This window comes from Anopheles darlingi, chromosome 2 (genome assembly GCF_943734745.1).
Source record: "Anopheles darlingi chromosome 2, idAnoDarlMG_H_01, whole genome shotgun sequence".
NCBI classification, from domain to species: domain Eukaryota; kingdom Metazoa; phylum Arthropoda; class Insecta; order Diptera; family Culicidae; genus Anopheles; species Anopheles darlingi.
In genome coordinates, this window is record NC_064874.1 from 65,438,557 (window position 1) to 65,457,265 (window position 18,709).

Genomic DNA, 18,709 nt, shown 5'->3' on the forward strand with positions numbered 1-18,709 from the left:
ACTAGAGGAAAATGTAAAATAAGTTTTTGTCATTTCAACTCTGTTTTAGTATGTTAAAATGCTTGAATTGTCTTACAACATTTACAAATGACGTTGTTATGTATGCAAAAAATGTGTTTTCAAATTATTCACAATTAATTTCCGTTCTTTTCCAGATTTGCCGGTTCGATGAACGTAGCGTTGCTAATCCACTTCGCTATTTATAAAAGGTAATGCTGCGTCTAAATGTTTTGTTCATTCTTCTGCTTAAGTCCAGTTGAATTCCAAACCGACCTGTTGGGAGTATTCCATTCTGAGCAGTTCTGCTTATCGTTGGACAACAACAATAGTTGGTGCTTTGCAGGGTATTGAAGTGTATCTTTTTTACCCCTCATAAGACCAATAACACTACTTCAGCAGATTATCCTACAGCACTTGTTGAGTTAGGAAGTAAACTTTTTCTAATGTAATTTTTTATTTTTCATTGCAGGAAGATATCCAAAATGTGGTTGTGCTTGAAAGGAGATCATTCAAAGTTATTAAATGGTAAAATTTTATTTTCGGTTTTTAGTTATGATGTTAAGTTAGGGGTTGCCAAATGATGTTTACCATTTATCAGTTATCCCTGTCTTAGGCATAGTGCTGATACGTTATTTGTTCTGAAATTTCTTAAAGCAACTTAATCATTTTTTAAAATAAGCACCTAAATGTTGAAAAGTTACAATGTTTTCCAAAAACTAACGTTAAACTGTATTAATCTTTTGTTTCAGAAAACTATATTATTGTCGATCGAGGCTTGTAATGATGACGATTGCGATTTTAAAGGTAAATCCATTTATCAAATCTAGAACAAATAAGAGCAATTGTATATTGTATGGTACAAAATATTTTATGAAGTTCCATGTTTCATCTTGTCTTTTTAGTTTCGTGTGGAACATTTGTGTGTAATTTGTGAACTAAAAGTAGTATTCAAAAGAAGGACAACAGGGTAATTCGGAACATTGAAAAGGTAAGCATTTAAAAAAGATCAAACTTCAATAACATTTCTTATGATGAACACTGTACCGCCCCAGACCAATGCAACGCAGATGACGATTGGTTATTTTTCTGATTAAAAATGTGACAGATAAGAACATATATAACATATTAAGTACTACAGTAACATTTTAAATCTTTTCACAGCTCCCGTGAATTGCAAATAGGATCGGAGAAAACATCTAAACTGAAACAGCAGCAAAAAGGTGAGCATTTCAAGAGATCGTTCTACAATAGCCTCTCTTATGATGAACACTGTACCGCCCCAGACCAATGCAAAGCAAATGACGATTGGTTATTTTCCTGATCAAAATTTGGATCATTAATAATTTTGATATCAATAACTGATTCAGTTATATAGTTATGTTTTTAATCTTATCTTGCAGGATCTGTGAATTACAAATATATTTGGGAGAACAGCCAAATGCAATAGCAGAATAGATATTTGGTAAGTGTTGAAATTGATCGATTTGCAATAACTTTTAAGTGATGAACACTGTACCGCCCCAGACCAATGCAACGCAGATGACGATTGGTTATTTATTCTGATTTTTCCCATCAAGAAATTAACTTCTCAGTGTCATGTAAACATTTTTTTAACTTAGTTTTGGTCTCTTTTTTTGTTTGTTACTAGGATTCACAAATTCTGACTCTTCAGTTATCTTCAGAAAAGGCAATGTTGATAGGAAAAGCAAAATTGGTAAGTTTATTGTATTTTCTTAAGAAAATAGCTTAAGTGCTTCCGAGCTACATCACCAAATGATGATTCTTTGTCAACAGTTATCCCTATCTTAGGAATAATGCTGACCTCCAAACAATCTGAATCTCATTGGAAACGAATCGGATCGGAATAGTTTGAAGAATATATTTTTAAAATAGCGATTCTTTATATTTTCAGCATGATGAATTACAAAGGCTAATTACGGAAATTGGATAAAATCATTTCTTTAGGTAGGTATCTATTTATGACGTGCTGAATGAAAGCGTGTGATCATGATGATTTTTAAGACATATACGCATTAGGGGACAGAATATTTCTTGTTGAAATCTAAGTTATACCCAGACTTGCCCTATCTGATTTATACCGACATTATTGAGACACAAATTCTTATCACAGTGATATTGGTATTAATGTTATATCATTTTTCTTTCATCAGATATCGCATTGGTTCGCTGGTATGTTAGCGAAAAATTGCTGAATAATAAGGTAAGTTTCTTAGTCTAGTGCCATTGATAAATCCATGTTCATATGATGAATAATCTTTTAGTATCAACTGAACAACCATGTTTAAAATATCGATTGGTCTTACTGAATACACTTAAAGACTACTTCATCGAAGACGAGAAAGGCACCAATTATTTATATTCAATTCTTACGATCACCTTTTTCAGATCACAATAATCATTTGGATTATCGTATTATCTGGAAGAAAGCAAGGTAAGGAACGTTACCCTATTTAAATACAGTAAACGGTTATTTAGTCCATTCTAATGTGGGGCATGTGAAATACTTAGCTCACCCTGCTTCGCTAATGGACCAGAGTAAAATACTTTATTATTCTGGTGATTGAGCCATTTTAATGCGTGCTCTTTTACCGTGGAAACTATCGTAACAATTATTTTTTACGTTGAATTAACTTAAACCAATGAATAATTTCGGCACATTTAATTGATGTTGAATTATTTTACGTTACAGACTTACTTACACCCTGGCATATGCTGTTATTTATCTTCAGAATGAAAAGCATTTCCGTGTAAATAGGTAAATATTTATTAGCTATTTAATTTCTCGCCTCTTTGTCTTCTCACCGAAACGGTCCATTCTGTAGGATTCGTACCCCATACAAATGAATGATACTGTTTTAGAAGAAGATAGAGCAAAAGAAGGTTGCTTCATCCACAGCAACGGACGCTTGGTTCCGTTTTGCTGTCAGCTTTTTGTTGCAATCACATCATAACAGCAACCATGAAAATATTTAATGAGTAGTATGGCAGCTTTGCTAAAGTTAGATTTTTTTAAATCTTTCTCAGGTTCCTCATGTTGTGATTACTGGCACGCCGCTTATATCATTATCCCTTCCAGGTAAGGCATATGCACTACAAAAATTCTCTTAGCTGTGCAGTTCTGTTGGAATGATGATTTTAAGAATATATACGCATTAGGGGACAGAATATTTCTTGTTGAAACCTAAGTTACCCAGACTTGCCCTATCTGATTCAATGCATATGAAAATACAAAATGATCATTACCGACATGAAAATGTATATAATTCTGTTTTTTTTCTTTACAGTATTCATGCTATGGATTCGTTTCGGTACTATATAATCGACAATCCTTCGAGGACTAAAAACATTCCGGTTTAACGAGGTAAGATTAACACTTGCATGCTTATGCGCATAGCTTTACAATGTCGTCCCAGCCTAGTCAGTCATGCAGTTGTGTCTCGTAGCTGTATGATCTCCATAGAGGACGAAAGCAAACGATTAATCGTTCCGCTTGGTATTGTTTACATACTTTAAACAAGAGCCCGGATCGTATAACAACACGATGATACAGCCACATTATAGAATTTCAATCATTAAGTCCCTTGTTTCTTATCTTTCAGAGTTGGGTTGTCCGATTCAAGTCCATAGATGAATTGTATATCATCATTGCATTCTACAAAGCCTGAAAGGTAAATTTCAAGCCTAATTTTAGTTTATTATAACAACGTCCCAACCTAGTCAGTCATTTAGTTTGGTGTAGTAGCTGAATGATCTCCAAAGAGGACGACAGTAACTGTTGTAGAGCATTCCCTCGGTTCTAGTCGGGTTTTCATACGACATTCCCATGGATCTTGCAACAACATTGTCTTTCTATTATAAAATAGTTAATTGACAATATTTTCTGCTTTATTAACGAATATTTTCTTCTATTTCAGTAAAGTAGCATAAAATATCGGTACAGGACAGTCAGCAGCTTAGCGCCGTATCTGCTGAGCATTCATTCCCGTTCTGCATAACAAAGACATAGGTGAGATTCATTTTTTATGTGGTTGACTGGAATTGTTTTTTTGTGTCCTGACTAGAGCCGTTCGACGATATACAAATTAGCCGAACGGTCTCGAGATGGACTAGAGAAAAATCTTGGACCCATCTTGGTTTCAATCGTTTTGCACTGGATTAAATCATCATGAATCCAAAGAACAGTTGTCACAATCCACAGGACTACAAATAGTAAATATTTGTTTTTTTCGCACAGAAGATTCATGGATTTTAAAAAAATTGTTTTTCAGATGAAGTCGTCTGTAAGTAGCATAGATTGAATAGAAAAGGATGATGTCCCTTCCATGTTATGTATAAGAAGAGGAGGTACGTACGTTTGAATTATAAAATTGTGGTCGTTGATAATTTCTAAAATCATTCATATGATGATCAACCTATTTTCCTTTACCTACATTGTCTGATAAGAAATCATGACAGATTAACGAGAACTGAATCGAGCATATCGAATCATAACCAAAACGTTTGGAAATAACGAGGAACAATTTCTGAATAAATTTTCTGTTTATGTTTCAGAATTAATCAGGATGGAAGGTTGTTGGACCCGCAGTCATACCGTTTGAAGGTAAGATACTTATCTAACCTAAATTTATGTGTTTTTGGTTATACATGATGATATCAAAGGAAAAGGTTTCGCAAAATATAATCATATGAGAAGTTTCATCATTGATTAGAACTTCCTTGGCTGTCTGATGTTTTAAATTAATAGGAAAAATATTTGAGTTTTTGTTTCGATTTCTAACAAAATAATTTTTCCATACTTTTCAGGCTTCGTCCTACAATACTTTTCTCATCGTTCAGGTAAATTATTTTGAAGTGGAACTTTATTGAAAAACCTTATTTAGCAAAAAATGTTAAATAATAAAGCTTAGTGGAACTGCTAAATCCTCATTGTGTTTTACTTTATCCTCCGAATCAACATAACATATCATTAGCATTTATATAATGACCCATGGACACGAATGAATGGCACTTACCTGACCTTATCGAAGGGAATCCTGAAACAAATTAGCCATATTTAAATTTGAATTTTCATTTTTTATTCTTTCCTGACACTTCAGCGATTGTTTCATTTTCGCAATTGCTACAATACATGAGTCGGGAACGAGTACCTATATTACAAATTGTCTAATTCTTTTGACTAAAGCAAAAACTATTCGTTGTTTTGTAGCAGGTAGTACGAAAGTCCGTGGTCCTAGAGAAAAAAATAAGTACAGCTCTCAATGTTTATGTAAAGTAGCAGTAGAAAACGTATGGTACATCGTAAAGCTTCAATAGGCATTAAGGATCCATTTTGCGACCATTCAAGTTCAAGTGGGATCGCATAGCATATTCTATGGTCTAATATATTCCGCCTCATCATACAAGCCCTTGTTACGAGTTGATCCACTGCCCAGAAATAGGGTGCAGCGAGCGAATAGAATGTTAGAAAATGGGATTCATAAAAAATTGAAGTTCTATTCGAATTTGTCGATTGTGTTTCCTATGCTTGAAAGATAGATAGTTGGGATGGTAGTTCGCCGAGTTCCTGCTGTGGACCGGTTACAGAACAGTTGTGGCACCTCCGCAATTACATCCGGTTCTTTTCATCGTTGTACGTTGGGTGTTCTTTTGCTCATTCCTTCAAAGATTTGAAACAAGAATCTCGTTTCTTATGATCGATTTATTTCAGAATTTATGTTAGTCTAACTTTCCTCTCACTAGTCAAGCAGTGAGTATCTAGCTCTTTCACACATTTGTACTTTGAAGAATATATTCAACACAAAAAAGAGGAACATATGGATTGACAAAATGCACAGAATATTAGGTAAAATAGGTAATTGTGGTCGGTTTTGCCAAAACATATCGTCTTAAATGCAACAACGAAGCGAAAATCGCAATTTGATCGCTTCCCGTTTTCAATCTTGCTGTTGCTGCTTGTCTCCCCACACCTATGCTGTTACTAATGATTAGATATCAATAGAAAGTTACAGAAGAAAAAAATAAAAACGGATCTATCATGGCTCAGTTCGAAAGGTGCAGATGCAGTTTGAACTGTTCCCTCGTTTAGTATCGATTGTCAACTACCCTCCCGTACTGGTTCGAAATCGGAAATGGTCAACTTTTCACCTTCTCAGTCTTTATTCCCGTTGGAACGGCCATTTGATTCGGCGGCGCAAGGATTCACAATCAGCGTATTTATTTGTTTTCCAACAAGAAGGACTAGATAGTCCTCGTCTCATTTTGGGGCGAAAATCGTAAGAAAACTGTAGTCGAATATACCTGCTCTTATACGGGTTCGAAGCGGTGCAACGAAATCTCAATAACACATGTCATTCGAAACGAGGCTACAAGGTACATCTATTAAACTAGTATATGTATATTAACTAGATTGTCTACAGAACAGTAAATAGTGCATTGGCTAGAAAAGAAAAGGATGCAAACAAAACTAATCGAAGAAACATATTGCTCCTCATTTGTTCCACTTTCCGGCTAGACTGATTGATCGGTCGGCTCTTCACAACGTTTCTTTCGATTCCATCTCATCGTCGGTTTTTAGTTTATTACTATTAAATCTATTAATTTCATTCAATCGCATCCACTGTAGCGTGTCGTTTCGTTCCATTACAGCATTACATTCCCATCCTCTTTCTAGACACTTTGTAGCAATCTGTAGAAAACGGTGCAAAGATGTCTCCATTATAATAATATAGTGCATTCAATACGATTTCTCTCTTTCTTTTGGTTCTATTATATTATAGTTACAGCTTTCGATAGAATTTCTGCTACTTTTTAATCGATTGACTCTTCACGCCATCATTGCGGATCTCTATTGGTTTTTAATATAAATTTATCTCAGATTCAATTTCATCTAAATTTCATAGCCGTGTCGTTCTATTGTAGCAGCTAGAGAAAGAGAGAAAAAGAGAAAGAATGACAATAAAAAAGAACGCGAAAAAGATAGAAAAAGGGAGAAAGAAATAGGGAAAACATGATAGAGGTCGTGTCAAGAATCATATATAGAAAGAGAAAGAGAGAACTGGCCAAAGGACAATTTCTTTACTAAGTGGCTTTCAAAAATGACTAATGCTCGTCGGCGCGCTGTGGCGGTTACGGACGGTTACTGAACGGTGATGATAAAGATGATGAAGTACAGTAGTCGAGGAACAACACAGGCAGAGCAAAACCTAGGTGGCAGCTAGAGGGAACTAAAACGGGGCGAAAGGCGTGGAATGGAATAAAGATTAGATATTATAGGGGGACGGAAGATACAAGACGGATAGAAGATTAAAACAGGATCACTTCGGATCGCAAGCACCTTCTAGACTACGGTTTGCTTTCAGCTTGCCTACACACGCAACACTTGGAAACCTCGCCAAAATAATTCAAGACATGACGCTAAATGGGCAGGATTTATCTAGGATTAGGAAAAATCACACAATAGAATACATGAGGAGCTAGACCAGTTTGGGTTAACCACACAGTTCTAAAACTATAGACACGCTAGGTAAGCAGTGAACATCAACTAAGATAACATTTGTGGGAAGACATTTGGGATTTGGTTAATTTCATAGGGAATCTACATATGGATCATTCTAAATGCGTTTGTGTTGCGGCGTTTGCTGTGGAAGCCTAAGGAATAATCCAAATTTTAACTGTAAATGCGATCTGCGTTGTTCAGATGCTGTGTTGCTTATTACGTTGCTTGTTACATTTCAAGATCGTCTTTCTAAATGATTTCTACTGATTATGTCATGTCATGGATATGATGAGAATTGTTATTGATAAAGAAATAAGTCAGCATATTCTTTACTGTGCTCAACAGAGAGGCCATATTTTATTACTTACTTCATTGCTACTCTTATACTGCCGCATTCACTAGAGAGGAGGCCCTGCATGTTATAGTTGAGTGAAAAATTTGAGTTTGTACTGTGTTATGTAGCTACAGATCGCTCTAGCATGTTCCGAATCACTAGGGCTGGTAGGATGTGAAGAAAGTATTTCCTACTGTACGCGTGAGTACTCTGAACACCACAAAGCGCTTAGGCATACGCCTATGTTGTTAAAATACTGATTTCTGTTTTTTTTTTTCAAATAAATTCTATGCTATAGCATCAATTTTCTATTCTAAAATATCCTAATCCCATGGCTGTTTTCTCTTCAAATTGGCAGCATCGCCATATGATAAATGGTCATGTAAGCAAGAACGATCTAGGTTAGTGCTGAGTTCTATATTCGACAGACAAAGGAGGACGATTCGAAATGCGTTTACTGGCCTTGCCTTAGGTACTAGGGGAAACGTCTAACTCTTCGGTAATGTACAAAATTGCGGGAACTGTTGCTTCTAGTATTTTCCCTTACAACCTTTCTTGCAGTTGATTGGAATATTCGCGTTGCGAAGATTCGACAAATTCCCTCTTATCACTAATTTGGTCTCTACACTATCGTGTGTGTTTCATGCCTGATCGATTGCTCTCCGTGCGTCCTAATCGATTGCTCTCCGTGTGTCTAAACGTGATCGCATTTGTACGAATCAAAGATAACAAGAGCTATTTACTATTGAATTCTGTGGAATTGTTTTTATTTAGAAATGATATTTTAATTGAAAAGCTAGTGGAGTCCTTTGTTATTTGCAAAGTGGGTAGAGAAAAAATACTGAACACAGATAAAGCAGCACGTTAAAGACGACGCGATCCATTTCAGTCAAAAATCAATTCAACGCGTTAACACTGACATAAGAGTTAGAAGGGTGAGTAAAGGTATAGTAAAAGGGTACACAAGTAAAGCAGATTGCAAGATCACGAAACATCATACCGCAACGCATAAGGAAAACGGGAGCAAACACAAGAAACCGAACACAATCCACATTATCCGACCACAAACGTGAGCAGGGCAAACCTAAAACGCAGCTTAACGAAACTGGTGGAAAAAGGAAGAAGTGATAGGGGAACGAGTAACATCGAGAAACGAGCAAACATCGCTTGCAGAGGAAAGATCGCTCTAGTAGTAATCGTACACATCCTTGCGCAAGAGCTGCATATAAATGTCTCTACCGTACCTTTCCAGCAGCCGCCGCTTCAGTTCCGGCGGGTACGTCACGTAGATGTAGTGTTCGCTTTGGCCGAGATCACCGAACTCGCCACCGGTGGCCGATGCAGATACAAGGCCCCCCGCACCACCACCACCACCACCTAAAGCCGATGCGGATCCGGAAGCCACGAGCGATACATCGCTGCTGGTAACTCCGGTACCAGCACCGGTGGCATACCCATATCCTCCATCGTCTGCCACGGTGGAGGCGTACAGCATGGATGAAGCTCCCGGTGAGGCATGAATCTGTGGCGTATGCAGTAGATCGTTACCAGAGCTGACGGTCGTCAGATTGTTGAGGCTCGATGACGAGTGGCCACCATCATGCAACCGATAGATGCCTGTACCGCCGCTACCGCCACTTCCGGAAGACACCGGCTGGAGATAGTGCCGTCCACCACTACCAGTCACACCTCCCGTACCCCGATGATGACTCAATTGCTGTGGTGTTAGATGTCCTACGCCAAGATGATGGTGCCCACCAGTCGATCCAATGATGTTACCACTGCTGCCCGTAGGGCCTTGGCTAGGACTAAAATCTTCACTGCTGCGCACACAGGTCGGTGCGCCGGGAAGGGAAGAATAGCCACCGACAGCGCACAATGGGACAGGAAGACGAATATACAGTAGAGGATGATACAGTAGAAGAGAAAAGAAATAGGACAGAAAGGATAAGACGAGAAATAAGAAAGACAACCAGAGAGAGGGAGAGAGATAAGGAGAAACACTGTGCAAAAGGTTAGCATGCCACAACAAAAGCGGTGGTGAAGGAGAGAATAAAGCAAATAAGAGTTCAACAGTTTATTGGAAGTTATGCAAATAAACGATGCACTAGAAAAGCAAGGGACGATCGCAAGCGATCGCAAGGGAGGAAAGACTACTCGGAATACCTACAACAAACAGACTGGCAGTCACTCTGTAGATGAAACATATTTGCTCGAAGATCGAAGCGCGGCGATGGTGTGTAAGTCATGAGGCATGGAACATAAGAAAGTACCCTGATACCGAGAGACCACTCGGGAGGTCTAACCCACGGTCACAAACTGAAGCGTAGAATAAGCAAAGGATACGTGATGCGTGATGAAATGTGTGTTGTTAATGCGAATGTGGCGTGCAGAGGTGTTACTCCGGTAGAAGGGCAACACTCATAGAGCGGCGGGTACTCACTCGAACAGTATCCAGATGATGTAGTAACACAGACAAACACCCATCGATAGCACCATCACCAGGACGAAGACGAGACCCCACGGAAAGGGTCGTTGCTCGAGGGGACCATCTTCCCAGTACCGCTCGCAAGTCAAATACCAGCACACGGCCCGATTTAACTCCTGCTCCATACTACGGAAGTCGTCGAACGACAGTTCTTCTTGCACCAGCAGTCCAATAATGCAGTCTCGCACGAGAATCTCGCAACGTGTCTTTAGCTGGCCAATCTCCTCCGCCTTGCAGTTGGCTTTCATGCGCTGCATCTCGGAAAGACGTTGCTGTTTCCGATCCACCGGTGGTAGCGAGGAATCGACCAGATGCTGATCACACTGTGACGTAGCGTTACTATCGTTCTCTGACTCTTCTTCTTCCTCATCCTCTTCTTCGTCATCTTCGTCTTCTTCATCGTCGTCGTCCTCCACTAAGTGATCATTCGCTAGAGCCCCGAAAAAAAAACCGATTTGTAGATTAGTGTCGATTGCACCTCAGTAGCAAATTTGGTCAACTCTCAATGTGTACCTTCCTTGCCATCGCCGGAAGCTTTAGTGCCTCTCCGTGTACCTCCCTTCCCCTTCGTAGCTTCCTTTTTGTCACAGTTTAAGGGCGTACCCTTGGTACCGGTAACGGTTGTCACTTGGGCATTCTTTCGATCCCGGAACACATCGTCTCTGAGTGTTTGTAGCATCTTCGGCAGTAGCGATTTCCGGCTGCGGGGAATGGAAGCAGTATAGACAAACGAATTCCCTAATCGCATGAGTATCCGCGAGTTCCCTCCTTTCCCATACCTTTCCGGCACCTTCGCCAAATCCCGCGGTCCGGCGGTGGTTAATGCGGTTCTGTAGGCGGTCGCCTCACTCCAAACTTCGATGTCCGTACTGACTGCGTTTGGATCACCACCAAACGCCAGTGTGGCATCCTTCGCGATCAGCACCTCGCACCGCATCATATCGCAGTAATCCGCCAGGCAGATTGCGTCCTCGGCCATGTTGATGTTCGTCTTGTGCCGATTCTCGAAGTGCATATCAAGGTGTTGCTCCTCGAAGAAGCTCTTGCCACAGAAGCCGCACGTCCACTGCGATGGCCGGTGCTGCTTTTTGGCGCTCTGCTGTGGACCGAAGATATCGCGCATCGGATGGAAAGGACACTCGAGTGGTAGCTTTACCTGGTACTTCTCCAGGATCGGTAGCCAGCGCGAGTGCACGATCTTGCGCACAACGCGCGAGCTTTCGCGGGAGCATGATATCTTGAACACACTCGGGCCCGGCCACGGAATGATCGAGAGGAAGCAAATCACTATCACCTGTATGAAGGGTTAGGATCTATTAAATCATTGCATTACCTTCAAACGGTTCTTTACATATCAATATAAACCAGATCGGGATACATTCGACAAAATAGCAAATCATGCTGTACAGTAGACGAATTTCTTTAATAGTGGTTACATTATGCGGCTTAGGAGCCCCGAATGATGTTATAAAATCAAACACACTAGCACTAAACGATAATACTAAAAAAGTTGAAAACATTAGGATACATAACCACAAGAACAGAACATAAATTAACACAACAAAAACCATTTAATTGAAAAAGTTATATTTGTTATTTTTATTCATATTCGTGATCACACGTTTTTCTTTTCTCCATGCTACACCCGAACCACCGTAACACAGAAACACGTGTTCGCCATTTTTCATCCCATTTTTAATGGAATTCGTTATTACGATAATACTCCTTTGCTGCTTCCATGCTGCTCATCGGACACACTCAGTAGGGTCACTGCATCGACTTTTCCCGTTTATTTGGACGCAAGCTTCCCTGCCACACCGATCGCAACCGTTGGGGGGAAATAGCGGTAGTGGTTTCCTCGGTGGAGACATCGCTACCGCATACACGGTAGTCAGCATCATGCTGCCCCAAAAACAGGCCTGATAAAACAATCGCCATAGCATTGTCATCCGGCGCGAAATAAGACTGCGGCAAGCGACTTCACGATCAGCACTCGAAGCAGCCATCACCAACCAGTACCGATCGCCACTTCTTCACGACTGGAGGAGGCCGTTGCCTTAGAACACTTCACGTCTAGTACCAACGTATATGGCGTTTATTGATTTGTGAGAGTTTACGTTCGCCAGCTGATAAGCTGACGCTGACGAGGCGAATGTAAAGCGGAGTATTAAGCTTAGGGTCAATCAAATGCACCCGATTGTGGATGTGGTCCGCGATAATGCAAATGCAACGTTGCATCTCTTTGCGTCGCCCGCCGGCACGCACCTTGGTGAGAATCAAAACAAAGTGTGACCTAATAAACAGACAGCACATTACACGCGTACACAAAACGCCACCCAACTTTAGTGAGTGATCCTCATTGAAGAAAGCGGTATAACTCCGTTTGACGTGAAAGACGATGTACACCACCGTACCCTTGCTACAGCCACGAACTACTGGTTCGCCTTAGAATGGCAAGCAGCGTGCGAAGCTGACTGACGATTGCCCCAACTGGTCACTGATAGAGCATAACGCTAGCCAAGGCATGGGTCCCCTTCTGATGTCGTGTCGAGACATATTTCATCAGAACCGGAAGCCAAACTACTCCAAACTCGCGACGCACCAAGAGGGAAAGGCGCAGAAGGCGAGCAAATGGCGCGACAACAAAAAATGGCGAAAATATGTCAGCACAAGTTATTAATCGTGCTTTTGGCCGAGCCACGGTGAACAAGTGAGAGACAACGCGCGCGCGCGAGAGAGAGAGAGAGAGAGAGAGAGAGAGAGAGAGAGAGAGAGAGAGAGAGAGAGAGAGAGAGAGAGAGAGAGAGAGAGAGAGAGAGAGAGAGAGAGAGAGAGAGAGAGAGAGAGAGAGGCTTGATGTGCACCGGAAGCACCGGAAGCGTGGAAATTCGTGGCAAGGGCGGGTAGGCAATACGGCTGGCAACTTTCACTACCGTCAGCTGTTCGTGTCTGGGACGATGAAGCTCGGTACGTGCGAAAAGTGTGAGAAGGCGACAGAGCGGAGACTCTTAATTCGAGCCTCGTCGAAGCTTACCCAGTTTGGCGGCGAGCACTACGACGACAACGATGACGATGTTGCTGGTTACTTACGCTGTGTATTACAAATTGCTATGCAGAAACCTTACATTTGCAACACGCGCGTTTTTTTTTCGCTAGATCGTCTTTTAGAAATGGAGACGCCGGGTAGGTTATATTTTTTTTTGTTTGACATATCTAAGAACGGAGCTTGGTCGGTTATTGAAATGTCTACCGGGTTTGAATTTCCTTGCATATTACCGATTTTATAAACGATTATGTAGGTTTTGTTTACTGATCCCACAACAGTAGACGCAAGAAAAAGCAGAGAATAGTCAAAATGCGCGCGGCCAAACCACACCGAGAACCCGTTTGCCGGAACCGCCTGGAGCTACCTAAACCAACAAATCAGATGGTCAACGGGGGCAATTTCCGGTGACGCCTTCATGAGTCCGTGAGGTTATTTTATAGATAAAATCACCCTTGCGAACCCACCGGTCAACCGGACACGAGGGCGAAAGCGAAGCGGAAACACCACCGAAAGAAACGGGAAAAGCCCATCCAGTCCAGTCGTTCCGCGGTGAGTGTTTTCTCTTTGCTGAAGTTGTGCTGGAGTGGCCACTCGTTACCCCTTCCCAAAGCTTCTCTCCTTCTCCAGTTAATTACCTTCCCTTTATCCAGGTGTCAAAAATGCCTTCATCCATTTGGGGCGGTGCGCACATCAACCGACCGAAAGCAGTGGAGTTTTGGCGTGAAGTATCATGTAGATTTTCCGTGGGCACTACAGAACACTCCACCTTTCGGTGGACCGGAAATACAGGGAGGAGCACTAAGGTACTGGGCTTTGCTATGGGCCCCACATTATTAAATTCATAGAGCAAGTCGCAAAAAAGGTCCAACGTTCCTCGGGGGATTCGGCTAACGCTACATCCCTAAGCGTAGATGCCGGAGCTCACTCAGTGTCAGCAGACCGGAAACCGTACAGCAAATCGAGAAAATGCCTAGTGCCCACAGAACCGTCTTAGTTTCCGGCTACCGACGTTTTTCTTCCCTTGGTTCCTACCTTTGCAGCTGGTGCTCATGCGGGTAATTCGACAAATATTAACAAAAAAAAAAGAGTGGGAGCTCCCCCTTAATTATTTGTAATTTTGGTGTTAAATCTACCAACTGGAGCGACTGATGACTGCTTTGCCAGGCAATTGCTCAGGGTTACTAACAAGCTAATGAAGGTGATACAAAGATCTCAATCATTCTGCCACTTGGGTTGATGACATTATGGCGTTTTGTGGTTTACGATTGATTGCTGTAGAATGATAAAGAATAGTTCGTGTTCTTGGAAGCCTCAGATGGAAGTTTCGTTTTTCTTTTTAGTTCTAGTACATTAGAACGACATATGATGTGCTAAAGTGGTCCTAAGTTTTTATCCCATGTCCTAGTGTGCCACTGTAAAAAGATATGGGATATCTGTCTCAAGTACATCGCCTTAGACCCAGCTATTGCGTGAATTTTAAAGATCTATGAAAAAACTGCACAAGAATCGATGAGATCAGCACAGTTAACTAGGTCAGTTGGCTGTGTACCCAGATTGGCCATGATTGACCCCCGCAGCATTAGAAACTATTACCACTTCCCTTCGTTTGCTGCATGAAGCAATTCACGATCCTCCTTCCTTCACCTGTTTTTGCACTCCCTGCAGCACGCTTCTGCACTGTCAAGTTGAACCCATGAATCCTGGCCGGAACACCAAAGAATTGCATGTATAATTTATGCAAACATTCAAATTGCCCAGTAAATGCGGCAAAAACGCTTCCTGGTACCTTATAATTGCAACAGGAAAACGACGGGGCGTCAGAATGCAGCGCTCGGAAAAGAAGTTGCTCTTTCGCTTCGCTTCGTTCCCCGTTTCTTTCGTGTTAATCATTCGAGCGCACTCCAGTGAATGTTCGTTACCTCGAAGGCACCGATCAGGAGGCTAGGATCGGTATAGGACCAAGAGAAAAAAACGAACGTACGGACGGTTATTCCACAGTTCCACCGGGGGTTTTCTTTTTCTACTGTGATTATATGAAAAAACGGAAATAACATTTCCACAGTTAGGGGAATATTGTGCACCTTCATCAAAACTGCATAAGGCAACCTCGTCCCCGATGGTAGGGCGGCGTTGACAGGATTTTGAAGAAGGAAAAACATGGTCTGCCAATGAGCAATCAAGCGAAGGAAGCACAAAAAAAGACTCGCTAAATTGCGCGCGATCTCATGTTGCGCATGCTTTAAACAGATTAGAGCGCCTTTTGGGGTAATAAAGCAATTTAGACCGTATGTCTAAATCCGTATGTTTGCCGTTGCACTGTCACAACTTCCGCTTCACATCACCATCATTTCATCATCATCATCATCATTTCACTCCGAAAACTTGTCGAAAACTGTTCATTGGTGGATAAAATAATGGAAAACATTTTTAGACAAATCCAAAAATCTTCCTCGTATGACGAATATGCAATCTATTTGCATTGCATATTTGCAACAAGAATTACTTTAACTGAAAGGTAAGAATTACACATTGGCGTTAAATAATCGTAAAATAAATTAATCCTATACCATTCTGTCTGTAAACCCACCTCAATGTTTTATCATTTTCCTTCAGAACACAACTTGTGGTGAAGCAACTCATAAAAAAATCACTTATACATACATATTAGTATTATGCATACCAAGCCAAGAGAATATTAAAATGTAGTAAAGAGGCCTGCACTGGCCAACGATCGTGTGGTGGTAGGTAGATTGGTGAACGACTCGCGTAGTGGCTCACTCGCTAAGGACGATGACAAGAAATCGATTTTCGGTTTCGTGCCCGCTCCAGTATTGGCCACTTGGTATCGTTTTTAGTTGTGCGCTTCTTCCATTTGTTGTACACACTTTGCCTTCTTCTACCAATCTCCATTTTATTCCTACACTGCTAGTCCTTCCGTGCGGTCCTGGGCCCTCCTGAAGGGGTTGCGTTAATTTGAGTTATAGTGACGTATCACAACCGACGTCATTGTTTAGAGAGCATGAAACTATTTTAGGCCAGAGTGCGCCCCAAACCAAACCGGCAAACCAATCAAATTCGACTCGAACATTGCTTTGCACACGGAATCCTGCAACGTTAGCCCAACAATAATTCGTTTGAAATCAAACGCACACCGCTCCCGTTTCGGCCAACGATCCTACCGTCCAATGATATCAAATGGACAGCGAATGGAACAAGCGAGCCCCAGAAGCGAATACAAAATTTACGACCTTTCCGCCGAGCCGGAATCGATCATCATGGCACGTGTATGCCTGCCAACCGCAAGGCTCTAGCTAGGAGCGTGGGATAGACGCTCTTTGTAGGCCTGAATTCCGGTGGCTTATTAACCTCAATCCGTGAATAAATCCATAAGTCCGGGAGCAGCTGCCTGGTTGCAACATTATAGGGGCGGGCTTTCTGACTTTGGCGTCAGCTTGCGGTCAGTGCAGATAAAAAAATTCTCGACGCTCTCAAAAACGCCACCAACTTGGCCATCTTCCATAAAAGCGAACGAACACTTTTATGTGTCGGCATTCATTCTGGGTCTTAATCTTTGTTTACCACTCCAGACTCTTATCCCCTTTTTATGTCCTTTTTTTGGCAAACATTTTGCTCCCAATTTCGTTCCATTCTTTCTCGTTGATAGTAATATGGAGGATACGAGCCCGAGCCAGTGAATCAACAACCGGCCCAACCGCCAAAGGCTCGATGAGAATTATCGTAAGCACTATTACTTAGCCGATTCTATTCAACAGTTTAGTGGACCCCATGTGTCTGTGTGTGCTGGTACTATGGGACAGCCAGGCACAAAACTACCTGTTAAGTAAGACTACGAGAAAGGGCATCATAAAACGGTTGACAAAAAACGGGATTGGTTGTAAAAAGTTTTCCGCATGTTGCAGCGCCATTTGATACGATGACAAATGCGATGACTTTGCAGCGAGAGACGTGCCAACAGATTCGATGCTCCGCTGCACGAACTCTACCCCACCACGCCATCATTGGCCAGAACTGACTAGAACATTATATTCTCTACCATCCATTTCGTTGCTGTTGGCACCGTTGTGTAATGAAGTGAGGAAAAGTGGTGAATCGCATTATGCTGGCGATGGCGTGTTGATACACGGAATCGCTGGCTGGGCTTATAAGGTTATGGGGAAGTTTTCTTATTGCAAGCGTATTCTTACCTCGATGTTAATCGATTTAGTCCACATTCATAATCCTCTTTCATAAATGATTGCAACGAAAATGTGCGATGACCGCTAGTCGCTGGGACGAAGAGGTATTCCAAATTTCTTTCTCCCTCCCCTTCGGGTCCACCCACCGGAAGGAGTGCTGTTGGGTGTCTGGCAATCCTTGTGCAACGATGAAGTATGGATTGACTAGAATAAGTAAGAGGCACACCACCGTTCTTGCATTGCACCAATGATTTCGCCACTTTTGTCGCTCCAAGGCATTTGTGCTGGAAAAACACCGTGCACTTTCAGCGAGCAAGGCATGGAACGGTTTTCATCCTAGCGTTTGCCACATTCACTACACCAACCAGAACGGAAGCCACGCGCGTGAGGAAATTTGTGAAAAAAAAGAGATAGACGCGACAAAGTTTAACTCCGGAAGTAGGCAGAAAAATGGTCCAATTTTGTAGCTGCCGCAGTTTTCACCCTTTTACAGCCTAATTGCCTTCTGCAGCAACAGAGTGTATCCCGTACAGCAGGATACACGGCCAGCAAAGTATATCGAATGTGTGTGCTACAAGCGCCAGTGACAGTCGTTCGTGTCCTGCGCAGAAAGGACACCATTTTCCAGGAAGCAAAGAAGCGGCGTTTTTGACAGATTCTCGGATGATTTTTCCAGCGAGATTAGAAAAAGAGGATGCGTCGAACGATTCCTACTTAATTTTAGTCGAACGCGATCATTCCATGCCCTAAAAAGGGATCAAAACATGTATGTAAACCAACTATTTTGAAGAAAATTAGGCGCCTCCATTTCCGGTAAAATTGCATGCAAGTTCTACCACAGTTGCGAGCAATTTTGTAAGCTCCGCACGCTGAACCGCTGAATCCAAAGAGGGAGTCGATGAAAAATGGGAATTAATGATTCTGAAACACAACTCTTTGGATAGAAATTACCAGCATTTCGGCCTGCAGAATTCTCTTCTGCAGACGAAATTAGGTTTCCACTTTTAGAATCCTACACCCATGAAAGCTAGGAACAGGTGAGTATAGGCTTAGCAAGCGCGATTAGGTCATAAAATTGCGACCATCACTTTTTAAAAAAAGAGAGAATCTAACGGGACTGTTTCAAGAT

At 41.6% G+C, this 18,709-nt stretch overlaps 1 protein-coding gene and 1 long non-coding RNA gene across 5 annotated transcripts in view; one reads left to right on the forward strand and one right to left on the reverse strand.

Annotated features, from left to right (window-relative positions):
* Positions 1-4,941, forward strand: part of LOC125952578 (uncharacterized) — a 5,856-nt gene extending 915 nt beyond the window's left edge. Inside the window, exons 4-21 of the long non-coding RNA XR_007468821.1 lie at positions 156-209; positions 470-525; positions 750-804; positions 903-988; positions 1,162-1,220; positions 1,401-1,462; positions 1,649-1,714; positions 1,913-1,965; positions 2,172-2,221; positions 2,407-2,452; positions 2,711-2,776; positions 3,046-3,097; positions 3,306-3,382; positions 3,621-3,689; positions 3,936-4,027; positions 4,290-4,365; positions 4,573-4,621; positions 4,825-4,941. This is a non-coding gene — a long non-coding RNA (uncharacterized LOC125952578). The remainder of the gene's footprint in view (positions 1-155; positions 210-469; positions 526-749; positions 805-902; positions 989-1,161; positions 1,221-1,400; positions 1,463-1,648; positions 1,715-1,912; positions 1,966-2,171; positions 2,222-2,406; positions 2,453-2,710; positions 2,777-3,045; positions 3,098-3,305; positions 3,383-3,620; positions 3,690-3,935; positions 4,028-4,289; positions 4,366-4,572; positions 4,622-4,824) is intronic.
* Positions 4,942-5,660: 719 nt separating this feature from the next.
* Positions 5,661-18,101, reverse strand: LOC125952562 (uncharacterized). 4 transcript variants are annotated; one of them, XM_049682103.1, is made up of 6 exons: positions 17,590-18,101; positions 11,118-11,632; positions 10,852-11,039; positions 10,294-10,768; positions 9,095-9,673; positions 5,661-6,942 (listed from the first exon to the last, which is right to left on the reverse strand). In XM_049682103.1, the coding sequence occupies exons 1-6, from the start codon at positions 17,614-17,616 to the stop codon at positions 6,915-6,917; spliced, it is 1,812 nt and encodes a 603-aa protein (XP_049538060.1). In that variant the 5' UTR covers positions 17,617-18,101; the 3' UTR covers positions 5,661-6,914. The 4 variants fall into 4 exon arrangements, with proteins under 4 accessions (XP_049538060.1, XP_049538062.1, XP_049538059.1 ...); XM_049682105.1 differs by having other exon boundaries at positions 5,661-7,244; XM_049682102.1 differs by lacking the exon at positions 5,661-6,942 and having other exon boundaries at positions 7,302-9,670.
* Between the last annotated feature and the right edge of the window lie 608 nt (positions 18,102-18,709).

Excerpts from the sequence above, each read along its gene's own strand:
- LOC125952562 (XM_049682101.1), bottom strand. The coding sequence starts at position 17,616 with ATGTGGACTAAATCGATTAACATCGAG. Across the intron at positions 11,633-17,589 it reads CTAAATCGATTAACATCGAG|GTGATAGTGATTTGCTTCCT; the intron begins GTAAGAATACGC and ends CCCTTCATACAG. Across the intron at positions 9,674-10,293 it reads ATCATCTGGATACTGTTCGA|CAGTGAAGATTTTAGTCCTA; the intron begins GTGAGTACCCGC and ends CTGTGTGCGCAG.